Source organism: Carassius carassius, chromosome 47, assembly GCF_963082965.1.
Source record: "Carassius carassius chromosome 47, fCarCar2.1, whole genome shotgun sequence".
Lineage (NCBI taxonomy): Eukaryota > Metazoa > Chordata > Actinopteri > Cypriniformes > Cyprinidae > Carassius > Carassius carassius.
In genome coordinates, this window is record NC_081801.1 from 5,621,559 (window position 1) to 5,637,824 (window position 16,266).

The following is a 16,266-nucleotide window of genomic DNA, read 5'->3' on the forward strand; positions in this document are numbered from 1 at the left end:
TGGGTCGGGAGTGGGACTGGAGATATCCTCTTCGATGGTGCTGATAGTCCATGCAGATCCATTCTTCTCCAGCACCCACTCCACGAAAGCGGCGAAATCCTCTCGGGGACCGTTCGCTGGTAGGCGTGCCTTACTCCACTCGCTCAGGCCTGTGTAGAAGTTTGAGAGCGAGCGGTCGGGGAAGTGAGTAAGGCACGCCAGATCTAAAAAGTCTCTGGTGTGGTCCTCCAGCGAACGGTCCAGTTGCTTCAGGCACAGGAGATGGACTGCTGGGATGGCCATTCCGGGAGAGGAGGGGAAAAAAGCAAAAAATAAATGAAAGAAAAAACTCCGCTAAATTAACGGTTTAGGTCCGTGATTTTGTTACAGAATGGTGTGTGCTAAACGAAAGACTAAGTGCTCGAGGAAGATAGTGAACAAAATAAGGAGTTTACTGGATGACGAAGACGATTAAGTTACATTTACATTCAGGATAGGTTACAATAGACATTCACAATACATTCAACAACGATAAACAATCACGGACCAGGAGGAACTGAACAGAATGGGTATTTTTTACACACAGAAGGTAATGAGGGAACAGGAGACAGGTGAGGATCAATCAATTAACTAAAACAAGAAAAGGAAGATGACCAAATAAGGAAACAAGTTCATAAACGTGACAAATTTTCACAGTTAATACAATAAATACAGCTGGTGTTATTGGCCAATAGTCTTTTTTGAGATCTCTAATTTTTGGCCAACTCTGCAACCCCTTTTAAAAAAATAAAAACATGCATCTCATTCATGAACCTTGCTATTTTTCCTCATCTATTTCCAGGTGCAAAGTCTAACATGTTCTGCTTAATGCAAACAAGGGTTGCTAGGTGGATGTGGATAACTGCAGCTGCTTCTGCAAAATGACTGTTTGCTCAAAAGCCCAACTGATACTGTCGGTCTACTCTGTGAAAAAACCTGCTGATTTATTTTAATGCATTGTCTGGCTGTCTGTTAGCATTCCAATTCATCTCAATGGCAGTTGCTTGGCTGACACATGTCACCATAATAACATGCAGTCTCAGGCACTAATATATGTATAAATATTTAAATATAAAAATTAAAAAAATCATTTATTAATATGGAATATATTTTACAGAAAGCTATATATTTACCATTTGTATTTACTATGACAAAATTAATGCCAAAAATAATTATATAAAATATTGCATGTGGACAGGAGAATAAAAGGATTAAATTGTGAAGTTCAATTTCCTGTTTGAGAGACAGGTGCACCTGGGAAGCTCTTAGTGCCAGGTAACGTTTGCTATTCTGTCATATATTTAAGTTTGGAAAACAATATGGAAGGTTTTTATCATTTTTGTTAGATATTTGTTATGTATTTATTTTTATATAATATTTATATAAATTATTCACGGTGTAAAAAAAAAACTTGTATATAGCAAATTGTGAAAGGTGAGTTTGATTATATTAGTGGTAATATTATTGGAATACCGCACTAATTACAATATCGTTTCAAAACTTACTATTCCTATTCCTATAACTATTCCCAGCAGATGTTTTTGCTGTCATTTGTTTAAGATTTAGAATTTTTGTGTAATAATGTTTTGATTTATAGGTCCATTCTATTTTTAAGAAAGGTAGATTTGTTAAAGTGGAAAATTACTCATTTGTTTGTTTGTTTGTTTGTTTCAATTCTTAAAGCAACCATATGTATGTAAACGTCCCCAAACTTCTGTTCTGAGAAGGCTTTGTAGCTAAGTTTGGTGAGCGGGTACGACATTTTATAATAAAACGTAGCACCTCGACAGATCCATTCCAACATTACAAGTCGTAATTTTACTTATTATATTCTAGAATTGCGAGTTCGCCATTTGTAAACATGTCTTCTTTTGGTCATTCGTGCGTTCCAAACGTTATATATCACTTCGGGCTCCCATGATCCTTTGCACAAATTCTTTGCATGATGATGGCACCTCCATGTGGGCACGTGATTATGACGCAGAAGGACTTCAAGAAACAGTTGTTTGGTCCCCTGTACCCTTCAGCCCTTCGAAGCTCTCTCTCTGGAGGGTTAACCCTTTTGAAGTGATTAGGGCATAGGGATGTGCCCTTCCGAATGGAACGCAGGGATAGTCCTTTTAAATTTACCTGGAAATGCTTCAGTTACCTGGACTCAGGTAGGTTAACGGGAAAACAATTGAATAAACTTTACGTACACAAACTTTGCACTAAAGTAAATCACTATGTTGTTTAATAAATACCATTTTAAAGTTGGTTTGTCCTGTTTGCTTTTTTCGAATAAACATTCAACTGGCATCAAGATGCACCTGGACAACACAGTCTATTCCAAGATAACAAGAGCAAAACTGTAGCTCTCGAGTGTCATGCACAGCTTTATAAACCCCATAAAACAAGTGGACTAATACATAATCTCACACAAAACAAAGGACGCTTACATCAAAAGAGACTGGTATTTGTCTCAGGGTTCTCAAAGCGCATAATTCCAACTTGTCTCTTTGATAAAAGCACTTATTTTGACACGACACATGTCTGTGTGTTCATCAAGAGTGGACGCACTTCGATAGACTGCTCTGTCTGCATTGACCATTGTAATACTGAATAAACTGGTGTGAATATTTAAAAGGACTCATGACCTCCTGATCACGATCTACTTGGTATTCATAAACCGGACCGTAGCTGGTGGAAATGATTATGTGGACCACAATATCTAAATCTTCATACAGAATTCACACATTACATCATTCTTTAGATTGTTTTAAAATATTTAGTTGTATTTACTTTCATTTTCCTGCAAAAGTCATCCCCCCCCCCCCCCCCCTCATGTGAATTATGAATATCACATATTTTCTTTATAAATGCTCTTTATAAATGACGTTTTTCAGTTATGTGACTTCTTGTAAGTATTTTGATGATGTCATTTAGTTTGTTCCACATTATATTGCATTAATGTATTTTAAAATATTATTAAGAGTTGAAAATCATTAGTCTGCCAAATCAAGATGGGTGGCCAACCAACATACAATAAGCCATTTTGTTGTCATTTGACAAGAAAATCTTAAAGATTTGACCTCTATAGACCCTCACAACAATCTTAAGGTCAGTATGTATTATTAAGAAATATTAGCCTACATATTTGAACATTTTTTTTAAAGCATTATGACTTAAAGTAAAGTATTTGTCTGTCTATAGAAATAGATACATACTGATGCATACATACATAAAACTTGTACGTTTAACTTAGATTTTGGTTAGGTTAGATTTTGTATTGGAATGCATGTGATTTAGCTTTAATAAGGATATAGTTTTTGCTATGCAGCTCGTGTTGTGGAGCTGTCCACTGCTGCGGTGCTGAAACCTTCTCCTCATCACTTCCGATATCTATTAGTATCAGGCTAATGATGTATTGATTTGAACAGATATATATACAACGACATTATAAATTCTAACCAAGTTCTGGGAGGGTTTGGCGAACATTAGTGCGGAATTAACCTTGTATTTATTCTCTCAGATTTCATGTTTTCAACAAAAGCTTCCATTCCTGCTCCATTTCTAAGTTTAAAAATGCTCATCGACTATTTATAGAGAAGCATTCCCCTTCTCTTCCATGCGCAATTCACCCCGCCCGACTCCCCCGGGTCCCGAGCTTCCCACCCCAGGTAGAAATTGACGTCAGAGCGGTTCGTAATTTGACGTGTAAACATCCCTTTCCCTTCCACGACTCTCTCATTGGTGGCTCTCCATGCGCGTTCAATTACTCGCTCACGCTGCATTAGAATTAACAGGAGAACATAGCGTTTATCAAGGAAGCTGAACTGATATTTCTTGTGTTTTCTTGTACATATTTTGTATTTATTTATTAACTTATTTCTATTTAACTGTTTTGTATCCATCGTGATCATCCAAGTCAATTTTTTGTAAGTGGTTGTAATTGACTGGAAATGGAAGAAAGATGTCGTCCAATGTTGCTGTGCGGTGTTCTTGCTCTGTTCTGTGCGCTGGTGTCCTCAGCTGTGGACAGACAGTATCTGAACGAATGGGCGGTGGAGATTCCAGGGGGACTCGACAATGCCCGATCCATCGCCGACGATCTCGGCTACAATTTAGTCCGACAGGTAAGTCACATACTGTTTTTATTCTTCCATATAGGATGAAACGCTTGTCTCACACACATACACATCTGGCTCTGCTTTGCATTCGTTCTGAATGAAATTGTATTTTGTGTAATGCATTTATTCACAGCAACACTGTTGCTTTGCCTGATCATATTTGTTCTCTCAATTAAAATAAAATTAGCATTTGCTTTGCCATTAAACACTGAAATGTTTTCTGAGATATAGCTGAATGTGTTTTGCAACTAGGATACATTTTATTTTTCATATATATCTATGTTAGAGCTGACATCTGAATCCACCTTGTTTTTTTCTCTATAAACTCCATAAAACAGTTCAGTAAATGCAATTGTAAATAACTATACAATATGTAATGCAATTTCTACATGCAATTCAGGTATGTGTCAGACTTTATATGAGTAAACATTCACCTGTTGTGTAGTCCTCTTATATATTTTTAAATGTAAAGAAAATAAAGGAAACCCAACTCTAAGTAAGCTGACAGACCTAATAATAATGTAAAAAACATAAAAGTGAAGTGGCTCCAGGCCCACAAGACCAGGCAGATGGGAACTGCGCCAATATGACCAGGCTTAATTTAGCTCCAAATAGCTCCAAATGTTCTCTTCAGTCTGTTCTCTCTGTCATTTGTGTTCAGATTGGGGCACTGGAAAACCATTATTTATTCAAGCGGCACAGTCACCCTAGCAGGACCAAAAGAAGTGCGGCTCATATCACCAAACGTCTGTCAGAAGATGACAGGGTATGACACTTTTCATAACCCCTCTATTCTATATGTAGTATGTAATCATAAAATGTGAATTTATTCAAAACCCCCATATCATTCAAATCAAATACGTAGGCTTATGTCATGTACTTTCATGTAAGTTTAAATAACATTTTATTTCTGAAATAAATAACTAACGTAATGTTGATGTAGGAGATGGAAAAGTAGTTTTGGACATACTGCTAAATAGTTTTGTATGGGCACCTGTGGTTTCTTCTTTAGGTGTCTTGGGCTGAACAGCAGTATGAGAAACGGAGGGCCAAACGCGCCCCACTGGGGGCCGAATGTAAGGACTGCTCTGTAGACAAACTCTTCGATGACCCTATGTGGAACCTACAGTGGTATCTGGTGAGTCTCGACATCTTAACTTTCCTTTCTAAAAGACAGGATTTTAATTTTTTTTGGCTTTGCAACAGGAGGTGTTTTTTACCATTCATTTTCCCCATAGATATTTTTTAAAAAGTTCTAAACCTAGAACCAACTGAGATGAATAAGCAAAAATATAGAAAGACTGAAATTGTGAAAAAAATACTCCAGATAATCTTTATTTACAGCTTCACCTTTTTTATGTGTCGATGAACAACTCATCCAATTAAGCACTGAATCAGAAGCAATAAAAATATTTACTGTAAATCAATGAATACATGAAAAAATCCCATACATCTAATTTACAAATATAAGTCATTTGTGAACATAGGGGGACTCACGCAATTACTGCATCTAAGGCTGCTGAAAAGTGGGCGGTCACTGTTGTGCTCTGTTGGTTGATGTGAGTGATGAGGCAGTGATGGCAGGTGGTTAAAAAGGGAAAGAAAGAATGACATCCAATCTTGTTTGATGAAAGGGTAGATAGAGAAGAAGGATTTGGATTTATGGAGGAGAAAGACAGCTTGGTGAATGGATTAAATTTCACCAGAGAGGACTCCTGATAATTCAATTAAAAGATGACTCATATGCTTCTTGTATGGAGAAGACTGTGTGGTTTTATTCGTATTTTATCTGTATGGTTCTGGATACATTGAACATTTTTAAATGTATCACTGTGTATGACTGCTTCTCCATAAAGGCAGCAATCATGTTAGAGAGTTTATGCGCCTGCCGATATCTGAGATGCCCAGTAAAACTTCTTGACTCCCTTAGAGGTTCTATGAAGGTGGTAGATCAGTGACGTGGACATCAGCTGTGGGCTTTACAGCTCTCTTGAGGTTATGCTGGTTGTGACTGTGCTATGTGGCAGAGCCGTCATGGATCGTCTCTTTTACTTCCCTTCATCCTCCGGTCCTTCTAGAGTCAGAGTTCAGTTGTCATGCTTCATGGTAATGTTACTGCAGCTTCTGTGCTTAATTCATGAGCAGATCACAGATTTTTCTTCTTTTTTTTGTCCTTTTCCCTATACCACTTTTATGCCTCAAGCAGCTTTATTACTTTGCTAAATACACCATATACAATCATATATGCTCTAGCGGTGTTTTGCTTGTAAACAACTTCTTGAATAATGCGAACAGATATTTTTAGTGAACAAAACATTTTCATTATTTTATGTGCACTAATTTCTAAATCCTTTGTTTAGTACTTTTAATAGCTTTTTCCAGACTTCAAAGACTAATTGTAGCAAGGAAAAATAGTCCAGGCTTTGTGGGACAAGTGTATACGTACCTTTTCTGATTGAGTAGGTGTTTTAAGTCTGCACAAACTAAACTAGATACTTGCATTGTGAACAAACAGAAAAAAATGATTGACATGATTGAAGCTCAAAGTTACAGTAACTTATGTAGGCTATTATTGTTTTATTTCTTCTTTTTTAGTTTAACGTGCCAGATGTTACGAAAGCATTTTAACATCATTACATTATCATAAAAATGTTTGAATAAATCATGATTTTGTGGAATGTTTGAGCTATAAAGGTGAAATTATAACATAAAAAAAAAAAACAATTTCATAATTTTCTCACTATTTGTATTTATTATATATTATATATTTCAAGATTTGTTTTGTGATAATTCTGACTTTTTATGTAAAAATTTGGATTTAGTTCTCATGATTACGACTCTGGACTCTGGAATATTGTATCTCCTAATTTCATTTTATCTCATATTTCTGACTTCTGAAATTCAGAAAATTTCATAATAGTGAATAATCATAATCTCATTAAGTATGACTTTTATGTCATCATGACTTTTTATTTTACAAATAACGCAATGGTAAACATTTTTTTTCTTATGCTTTTTTGTCATAGTTTCTGAACATTGCATAATTTTGACTTTATTTCGTAAGTATGACTTTTGTGTCATAATTATGAATTTTGTGTCATAATTATGACTTTTTATGTCATAAATCATGAATTGGTGATTTTTTTTTCTCATGTGGCAGAATTGGACTACCATATGAAATTGAACAAATTGAAGACAAAATAAAAGATCTGCTTTGTCAGTGGTGCTTAAATAATCTCTTTTTAGATAGACATAACATTTATTTTAGAGCAATCAGAATTTAACAAATCTACATGAATCATTCAATGACTCACTCATAAAACTCAAAAAGATCATATAAATCACTGAGCTAATCTGAGTCATTTGGTTGAACACAAATGAAAATATTCACTTCACTAAAATAAATCAAAATCCAAGTTATCCATTAAAAATAGTTTCTGTAATTGGATGGAAAGCCTTCGGCTAATCCACTTCGCATGTTAACTGCATTTTATATACTAGCCACTCAACAGTGTATTTCCCATCATTGCACTGCAGCTGAGCTCTCTGACATTTAATTATCGGTCAATAATACGGAAAAACCCCTCACGGTCTAGTATGGACTGAAAATATTCTCCACAAAACAAAAAGGTCAGCATGGATGATTACATCGCCGGCTTTCATTTTCAAGCAAACAGCTTTTGTTGGAAGGGTCAGTGGTTGTGTCATGCAAAAAGGGCTTTTGTCTTCATGAAGAGGTTTGAGAGTGTTGAGCGGTACTCATGAATATGACGCTGAGTTACTCACATATTCATTTAAACTGTCTTTCTTCATCCTCCCCTTAAAGCAAGACACCCGGACGTCATCATCCCTCCCCAAACTGGACCTACACGTGATCCCGGTCTGGAAGAAGGGCATTACGGGCAAAGGAGTGGTCATCACCGTGCTGGATGACGGTCTGGAGTGGAACCACACCGACATTTACCCTAACTATGTAAGTGTGTCATCATTGGCAACGTCTACTAAACCACCATCAGTAAAACTCTGTGCTTTTGTTTCCATGCCAACACCGACCCCTCAGCTGTGCAGAGGTTTATCCATAGTGACACCTACCACAACTAGAGCAAAGCCATTTGATGAGGACCTCTGGTATAGGAGATCACAAACAAACAATCCCACTCTTCTCATTAAAAAATTTTGCTCTGAATTTACATGAGACTGTAGTAAGCCCAGCATCCCTTTCTTGCAATAGAGATGACTCATAAATCACAGGATAACATCAAACATCTGTCTCCTATTAGCATTTGAGTACTCTGCTGTTGGTTTGTTTACAAACAGCAGTCTTACAAAAAAAGAAAGCTTTAAAACGAGTGGAGACCTGTTTCTGTCTGATGCTGGCATTAGTTATCTATGGAAATAATATATTACATTTTTATCCAATTCTGTGTAGAAGTGCTTTAACTCTTTGCAATTCAATCTAATTAGAAAAAGTAAGAGTAGTACATTATTGCTGTATTTCAAATAAAACCGTAGTTTCTCCCTTCCTATAAAACGTCATCTGGTTGCAACATACTGACACTAATGTTATTTATTCTGTGTATGCCAGAAATATTTCCACAATCATTTGAACCCTCATTTATTCTTTCACCTCTCCTCAATGCAGGATCCTGCTGCTAGCTATGATTTTAATGACAACGATCCCGATCCCTTTCCCAGATACGACTCCACCAATGAAAACAAGTGAGTGAATGAATCTCTATACTCTTTTATTTCTCCAGCTGAATGGACAAAAAAAATCCACGACTTTTGATCCACAATTGAAAAATACAAGGACAGATTATCCAAAGCCTTTGGCTTTTCAATTATGTTAAGTACCACATACAGCGATAAGAAAATGTTACAAGCCTTGGACTGGCATAGTTCTTTTCTGCCCTCTTTAAAAAGATTAGCAGATTTATTTAACATAATACGAAATCTTTTTAGAGAGAATTAGACCAGACTGCCATTGCTTTCCATCTTTCCATCAAAGGAGAAAGGAGAGCTGACAGTGTCAGTAAGTCAGATCTAGAAGGTCTGTTCTTCATCAGGGAATGAGTGTAATCCATTCCAATGGTACACACATCACTCTACTGTCTTACATAAGAGGATCAAAACCCATCCATATCTATGTGGCCCGCAAATAGAAGTCATGAAATAACAATTTGCAGTTTGTACATACATACAGTAAACAAATGTATTTATTTTTTTAATTATAAATTATATATACTATAGTAAATATACAGTATAATATATATATATATATATCTCAAAGTTTGTACATATGTAAACAAATGTAAGTATTTTTTTAATTATACATTTTATATATACATATTATATACATGTAAGTATACACATATATGTACACACGCAGATTTACATCTTTGGTAGTAGCATTGATGTTTTTCAGTGTTTTACGCTGTTAGTGCCTCAAGTAACATTTGTATACAGGTAAGGGACCATATGTCATAGCATTCGTTTCTAGTTGCCTTATTTAATAATTAAATCAACACCTGATTGACAGTTCTTGTGAAAATAAAGCTATGCAACAGAAAAACATGTGGTCATGAAAATAGAAGCACTCATTCTTTTTTCTCCATGTGGTTGTATGTCTCTCTCAGGCTGTGCCAGTGAATGACTCATACTGTGCCAGCTATAGTGCTTTTCTACACGCGCGCACACACATATACACAAACAAACACTCATAATTATGCGCACACACACTCTTGAAGTGACACACGCAAGCTCACTTACCCCCGTGTCATCATATTCTTTTGTCAGCTGTGCTCAAGGTGGTTTGCTATGATTGTTTGAATGGTGCTGAACACATCAACAGCTCATTGGTGATTCAGATAATGGTTATTACAAGGAGGGAAATAAATAACAGATCACTATCACTAACAGATTTCAAGCGCAAGGTTGGGGGTTCGATTCCCCGGGAACACATGATAGGTAAAAATTGATAGCCTGAATGCACTGTAAGTCGCTTTGGATAAAAGCGTCTGCTAAATGCATACATTTAATTTATTTATTTTAATTTACATTTCCTCTGTAATATTTATAAATAGTTGTGGTGATGGATTGCTATGACTAGCATCATTATTATGATTACTTACAGGATAGGGGATATAAACATACCACCTACCCAAAGAGTCTGACTTGATGTCTCAAATCACTAGGCTAGAGTAGAGATGCTGCTTTATTTTATAAGAGATACTTATGAGTTCTACTTGGCAGACAATTAAATGGAGTAAAAAGACCACAAACTATATTTTGTGGTACATCTTTTAAACTGTACCAATAAGCTACCTAGCAACCACCCAAAACACCCCAACAACCAGCAGGAACAAACTAACAACCATCTAGCAGAACACCAAAGCAACCACCTTTTAACACCCAGTATATTATAGCAACCACCCATTCCCCATAGAAACCATACAGCAACCACTTAAAACACCCTAGAAACCACTCAGAACGTCCTAGCCATAGATAGATAGATATTCACTGATGCCTCATTAGCAGCTGTTTCTAGGGGCCTCTACATGTAAACTGTCTGCCATATTGAAACTGGTTCCGGAGCCGGTCTTTGAACACTCGACAGCAAGTATATATGCGATAGACTTAATACAACAAGACAATACAACAAGAAGAAGGTGTTAGCTATCATAAAAAAAAAAAATAAGTTAAAAAGTTAACATAGTTTAATATGCTGTAATATTGGGTTAATACAGCTGTGAATGGTTATTCCATTTATTTAGTGTTTACAACTAGAGCCTGCCGAGTGTTGTGGCATCTTGAAAAACAAATTGATTTTTATTGTAAGTGATGACACTTTGACCATTTAACATAGTGGACACATCAATGTGCCTGGAGCAGTCGATTGTGGAATCTATGTTTATATAACTATGACCCAAGCATCCCTTCAGAAACCCCTACAAACCACCCAGAACACACTATCAACAATCAAATTTAGATATAATGAATTTTGAAAATGCCCCATTTAATAAATTTGACTGGAACTGAATTATAGCCCTGTTCTCTGCTGTATGTCCTCAGGCATGGTACCAGATGTGCTGGAGAGATTGCCATGCAAGCAGACAACAACAAATGTGGCGTTGGAGTGGCCTACAACTCAAAAGTGGGAGGTGTGTGTTGTCAAGCTGTGTTTGTTTACTTTTTGTATCTTAAATACTCTGGTTTTACTGGTTAGAATGATTATATAACAGCATTGAGCCACACAACAAGTCATGCACGTACATAAATCTGTCCATGTCCACTTCAACATATAAAGCTTTAGTGAGTCATAACATCATACAGCACCACAGATGATGGGATACATTTTATGAAAGTGAAAGTGAAAGTGACGTGACATTCAGCCAAGTATGGTGACCCATACTCAGAATTCGTTCTCTGCATTTAACCCATCCAAAGTGCACACACACAGAGCAGTGAACACACACACACACACACTGTGAACACACACCCGGAGCAGTGGACAGCCATTTATGCTGCGGCGCCCGGGGAGCAGTTGGGGGTTCGAATGCCTTGCTCAAGGGCACCTAAGTCATTGTATTGAGGGTGGAGAGAGCACTGTACATGCAATCCCCCCACCCACAATTCCTGCCGGCCCAAAACTTGAACTCACAACCCTTCGATTGCGAGTCCGACTCTCTAACCATTAGGCCACGACTTCCCCTCTCCAGCGTTCAAACACTCCATCATGTTTTGACATTTCAGCAAATGTCATCTTTTGTGCTTCTCATCTGCAGGGATTCGAATGCTGGATGGAATCGTGACAGATGCCATTGAAGCCAGTTCTATTGGCTTTAACCCTGATCACGTTGACATCTACAGTGCTAGCTGGGGCCCTAACGATGACGGAAAAACAGTGGAGGGACCTGGGCGTCTGGCCCAGAAAGCTTTTGAGTACGGCATCCAGAAGGTGAGAAGTGTGGCCTATCCAGCAACCATCCGGAACACTTTAACAACCACCTAGAACACACTAGCAACAAGAACACCCTAGCAACCCCCCAGAATAAACTAGCAACCAGAAGACCATAGAAACCACCCAGAACACCCTAACAACCACCTAGAACACACTAGCAACCATTTAGCAACCACCCAGAACATTCTAGCAACCACCTAACTACCATCCAGAACACACTAGCAACCATTCAGAAACCCCTAGAAACCATCCAGAACACACTAGCAACCACCCAGAACACCTTAGCAACCATTTAGTGACCATCACACTAGCAACCATCCAGATACCCCTAGAAACCATCCAGAACACACTAGCAACCATCCAGAACACCCTAACAACCATCCAGAACAACCACCCTGGTAATGTATTGTACTTATGACATGTAACTTTTAATCTCTAAATAACTGTTTTTACTCTAGGGTCGTGGTGGGAAGGGCTCCATTTTCATCTGGGCATCTGGTAACGGTGGTCGTCAAGGTGACAACTGCGATTGTGATGGATACACAGACAGTCTGTACACCATCTCCATCAGCAGCGCATCCCAGCAGGGTTTGTCTCCCTGGTACGCTGAGAAATGCTCCTCTACGCTGGCTACAGCCTACAGCAGCGGAGACTACACCGACCAGAGGATAGTGAGTCTCCTTTGCTTCAATTACACATTTTCTTGCTGTTACGATCTCAGTTATTATATTGCTTTTAGTTTCCTTTGTGTCAAATGACTGAATGTCTCTTTGGAGATCAATAAAACAGATTGTCTGATGGTTTTGAGTTCTTTCGGTTGGTGTGTTTGCTTGTTCTCTGTTGGGTTTTGTTGTGTTGATATTTTATTGTTTATCTCATTGTCTTGCAGACTAGTGCAGATTTGCACAATGAATGCACAGAGACACACACTGGCACATCTGCGTCTGCCCCATTGGCTGCTGGGATATTTGCTCTGGCTTTGGAGCAAAAGTATGTGAAAAAATTTGTATGTTATATGTTTTGTAAGATTACACTGGTTTTACATCAGTTCTTACGAGAAGTGATTTACATTTGAATAAAAATGTGAATGTATTTACCTGCTCTCCACCCTAGTCCTGATCTGACCTGGCGAGACCTTCAGCACTTGGTGGTATGGACGTCTGAGTTTGATCCCCTGGCTAATAACCCAGGTTGGAAAAGGAATGGAGCTGGATTGATGGTCAACAGTCGATTTGGGTTTGGTCTCCTGAACGCCAAAGCCCTAGTAGACTTGGCCGATCCCAAAATCTGGAAGCACGTTCCCGAGAAGAAACAGTGTATTGTCAGAGATGAGACATTCCAATCAAGGTAGAGTTTGCTTTCTGATATTAAAATAAAAACACAAGTTTGGCTTTTTGCATAAGAAACAAAGCAGTGGCATTGCACCTCACACGTTGAAGACAAAGCCACCCTGATCTTCTGCCATCTGTTACTGCGCACAGCTATGGCGATTCATTAATAGCCACTGTTTTTGTAATTCAAAGGAAGGTATATTTTGGGAATTTAAAATTGGAATCCTTGCCGGATTTTAAGAGATTGTGTGGCTTTAGTGTTCAGAGTTTCCATTTCCCTGGATCTAAAATTCCTAGTAATGCAAATGTCACAACACACATTGTAATGTTGTTTATAGCATGCCATGCTATACATGCCATGCAATCACGCACAGCAGAAGCTGCCACTTGCGAAGCTCATGCTGTTTGCTGGTATTTGCTGTACCTTGTCTAAAGCATTGTAGAATGAGTGAGTGGGGCACTCATTAGGCTGTCGGCATTGTCTGTCCATCCATCCATGAGCAATTGTTTTAGCATCTGTCAAGTGAATAGTGGGCAAAAATATCCCTTCATTAAATGTTCAAACATCAAATCAATGTTTGTGTTAAATTTATTAAATTAAATTAAAAGCAAATTAATTATTTGATAAGACTGCCTAAATGTAGACATATTTCTACACAAAAATGCAATAAACTGCAGTAAATTTTAAGTATATTTTATTTGTTAGCATGTAGCGTTCTACTGCTTGAAATGTATAAACATAAAATGTGTTTAGCTGTATTTACAAACTTTAAAAATACCTTTTTTGGCTTTCAGACCATTGAAAGCTGCAGGTGAGATATCCATTGAGATCCCCACTAAGGCCTGTGCAGGACAGGTGAATTCTATTGTATCTTTGGAGCATGTGCAGGTGGAGGTCAGCATTGAGTACACACGGAGAGGAGACCTACACATCACACTTACGTCTCCATCAGGTGAGATAAAAGCACACTTAAACACGCTACCATGTGCATGTTTGGGAACACTGATTTTTAGGTTTCCCCCATTAGGTACTACCACAGTCCTGCTGGCAGAGAGAGAGAGGGATACGTCAGCCAACGGTTTCCGAAACTGGGCCTTCATGTCCGTGCACACCTGGGGAGAAAACCCCACTGGCACTTGGACCCTGAAGATTACAGATATGGTATATACTAGCATCTCTGCAAACAATTATTAAATGCACATGAACTGCCCGCTTATCACAATCCATTTCCTTCTCTCTTTTGCTCACAGTCTGGACGGATAGAGAATGAGGGTCAGATTATCAACTGGAAGTTGATTTTGCACGGGACGTCTGAGAAGCCAGATCACATGAAGGCGGCAAGGGTTTACATGCCCTACAATGCCGTACAAAATGATCGTAGAGGAGTGGAACCGATGGAAGACATGATCAAGGTCAGAACAGAAGCCAAACTTTAGAAGAGTCCAGTGTGAAAATTATACAGTGACTATGTGATATGTCTTATAATTTTGGTCTGTTGACCTTTAACTTATGTAACAAAATTTGTTATAGCCTATAGATAACTAAATAAATATATATATAGTTTTATATAATGTATATATACATATTTTTTCATTTTATTCAAAGCAATATTATATTTTACATTTATTATATTTATTATATGTAAATGTAAAATATAACGATGCATATGTATAATAAATAACAAACACAAAAATATAAAAATGAATAAAAAATATATATAATAACGTTTAATAAAATTTTTAATTCTAAATGTAATAACATATAATAAAATCATATAAATAATACATAAATAATACAAAATTAAATATGTATAATACAAATGTTTATAAAATTATATATATATATATATATATATAATTGTTGTATAATGATTAATGTAATTATATATTTACATTTAGTCATTTAGCAAATGCTTTATATTTATTTATTTTGTGTTCTAGAGTTAACTATAGGGGAACTAACGTATTTCAAATCAGGAATCTTTTTTATTGTTATTAAAAAATAAGTAATAAAAATGACATAAATATTAAAAAAAAAGAAAAATGCATTTTCAAATTGATCCAACTAATGCACATATGTGTTCCTAAAAAAACAAACAGGTAACTGACTTTTTTAACTATAAGGAAAGACTACAGCCACTATATTGAGCATTATAATTCATACAATCATCAATGTCCCGGAGTTTAGACTTGCTAGTGCTTGATTTTGCTTACAATGAACCACAGAAATGATTAAAAGAAGTGAAATTAGTTTTGAGAAAAGCACTTGAGCACAGATGACCTTTGATATTTTCAAGCATACTGTTTTACGTCTGATGGACCTGTTGGAAACACATGGTATGCAATTCCTCCAGTCTTATCTCTGTAATTTCCTGTCTCTCTGACCAGCAGGAAGCTCCGACTCCAGCTCAGAAACCTGAAGTTTCAAGTCCAGTGGTCCCAGACTCACTCCCATCTGCTGCTTCCATCAGTGTCCCTGAAGAAAATCCAGAAGCCCCAGGCTCCTCCACTGCCAATCTGGCCCTGCTGAGTCTCCTCCAGTCAGCCTTCAACAGGCAAACCCCAGTGGTTCCTCCGCACACTCTGGTGGTTCCTCCCAAGACCTTTCAGCCCGAGAAGATCCCCCCGCAGAAGCTTTACCAGGCCCTCGATCGGCTAAACCACTACAGGGGCTCCGAGAACGGCTTATTCGGTGACTACAGTGACAACTTCTATAGAGCCCAACCGTACAGGCACAGAGATGACCGGCTGCTGCAGGCGCTGTTTGACATGCTTGGAGACGACCAGCAGTGAGACAGGAAGAGTAGGTAAAAGAAGTGGAAAAGACTAGCTTATGGTTCCCATGCTG

The 16,266-nt window shown here is 37.6% G+C and overlaps 1 protein-coding gene across 1 annotated transcript; it reads left to right on the plus strand.

The window, feature by feature from the left end:
• The first annotated feature begins 3,412 nt into the window (after nt 1-3,412).
• On the plus strand, nt 3,413-16,252 carry LOC132130756 (neuroendocrine convertase 1-like). The gene is made up of 14 exons (XM_059542553.1): nt 3,413-4,133; nt 4,789-4,893; nt 5,140-5,265; nt 7,954-8,100; nt 8,770-8,846; nt 11,199-11,287; nt 11,912-12,084; nt 12,546-12,758; nt 12,977-13,077; nt 13,201-13,434; nt 14,214-14,371; nt 14,447-14,580; nt 14,670-14,831; nt 15,810-16,252. The coding sequence occupies exons 1-14, from the start codon at nt 3,960-3,962 to the stop codon at nt 16,209-16,211; spliced, it is 2,295 nt and encodes a 764-aa protein (XP_059398536.1). The 5' UTR covers nt 3,413-3,959; the 3' UTR covers nt 16,212-16,252.
• Nucleotides 16,253-16,266: the final 14 nt, after the last annotated feature.

Excerpts from the sequence above, each read along its gene's own strand:
- LOC132130756 (XM_059542553.1), top strand. The coding sequence starts at position 3,960 with ATGGAAGAAAGATGTCGTCCAATGTTGCTGTGCGGTGTTCTTGCTCTG. Across the intron at positions 4,134-4,788 it reads GCTACAATTTAGTCCGACAG|ATTGGGGCACTGGAAAACCA; the intron begins GTAAGTCACATA and ends ATTTGTGTTCAG. Across the intron at positions 14,372-14,446 it reads CACACTTACGTCTCCATCAG|GTACTACCACAGTCCTGCTG; the intron begins GTGAGATAAAAG and ends TTCCCCCATTAG.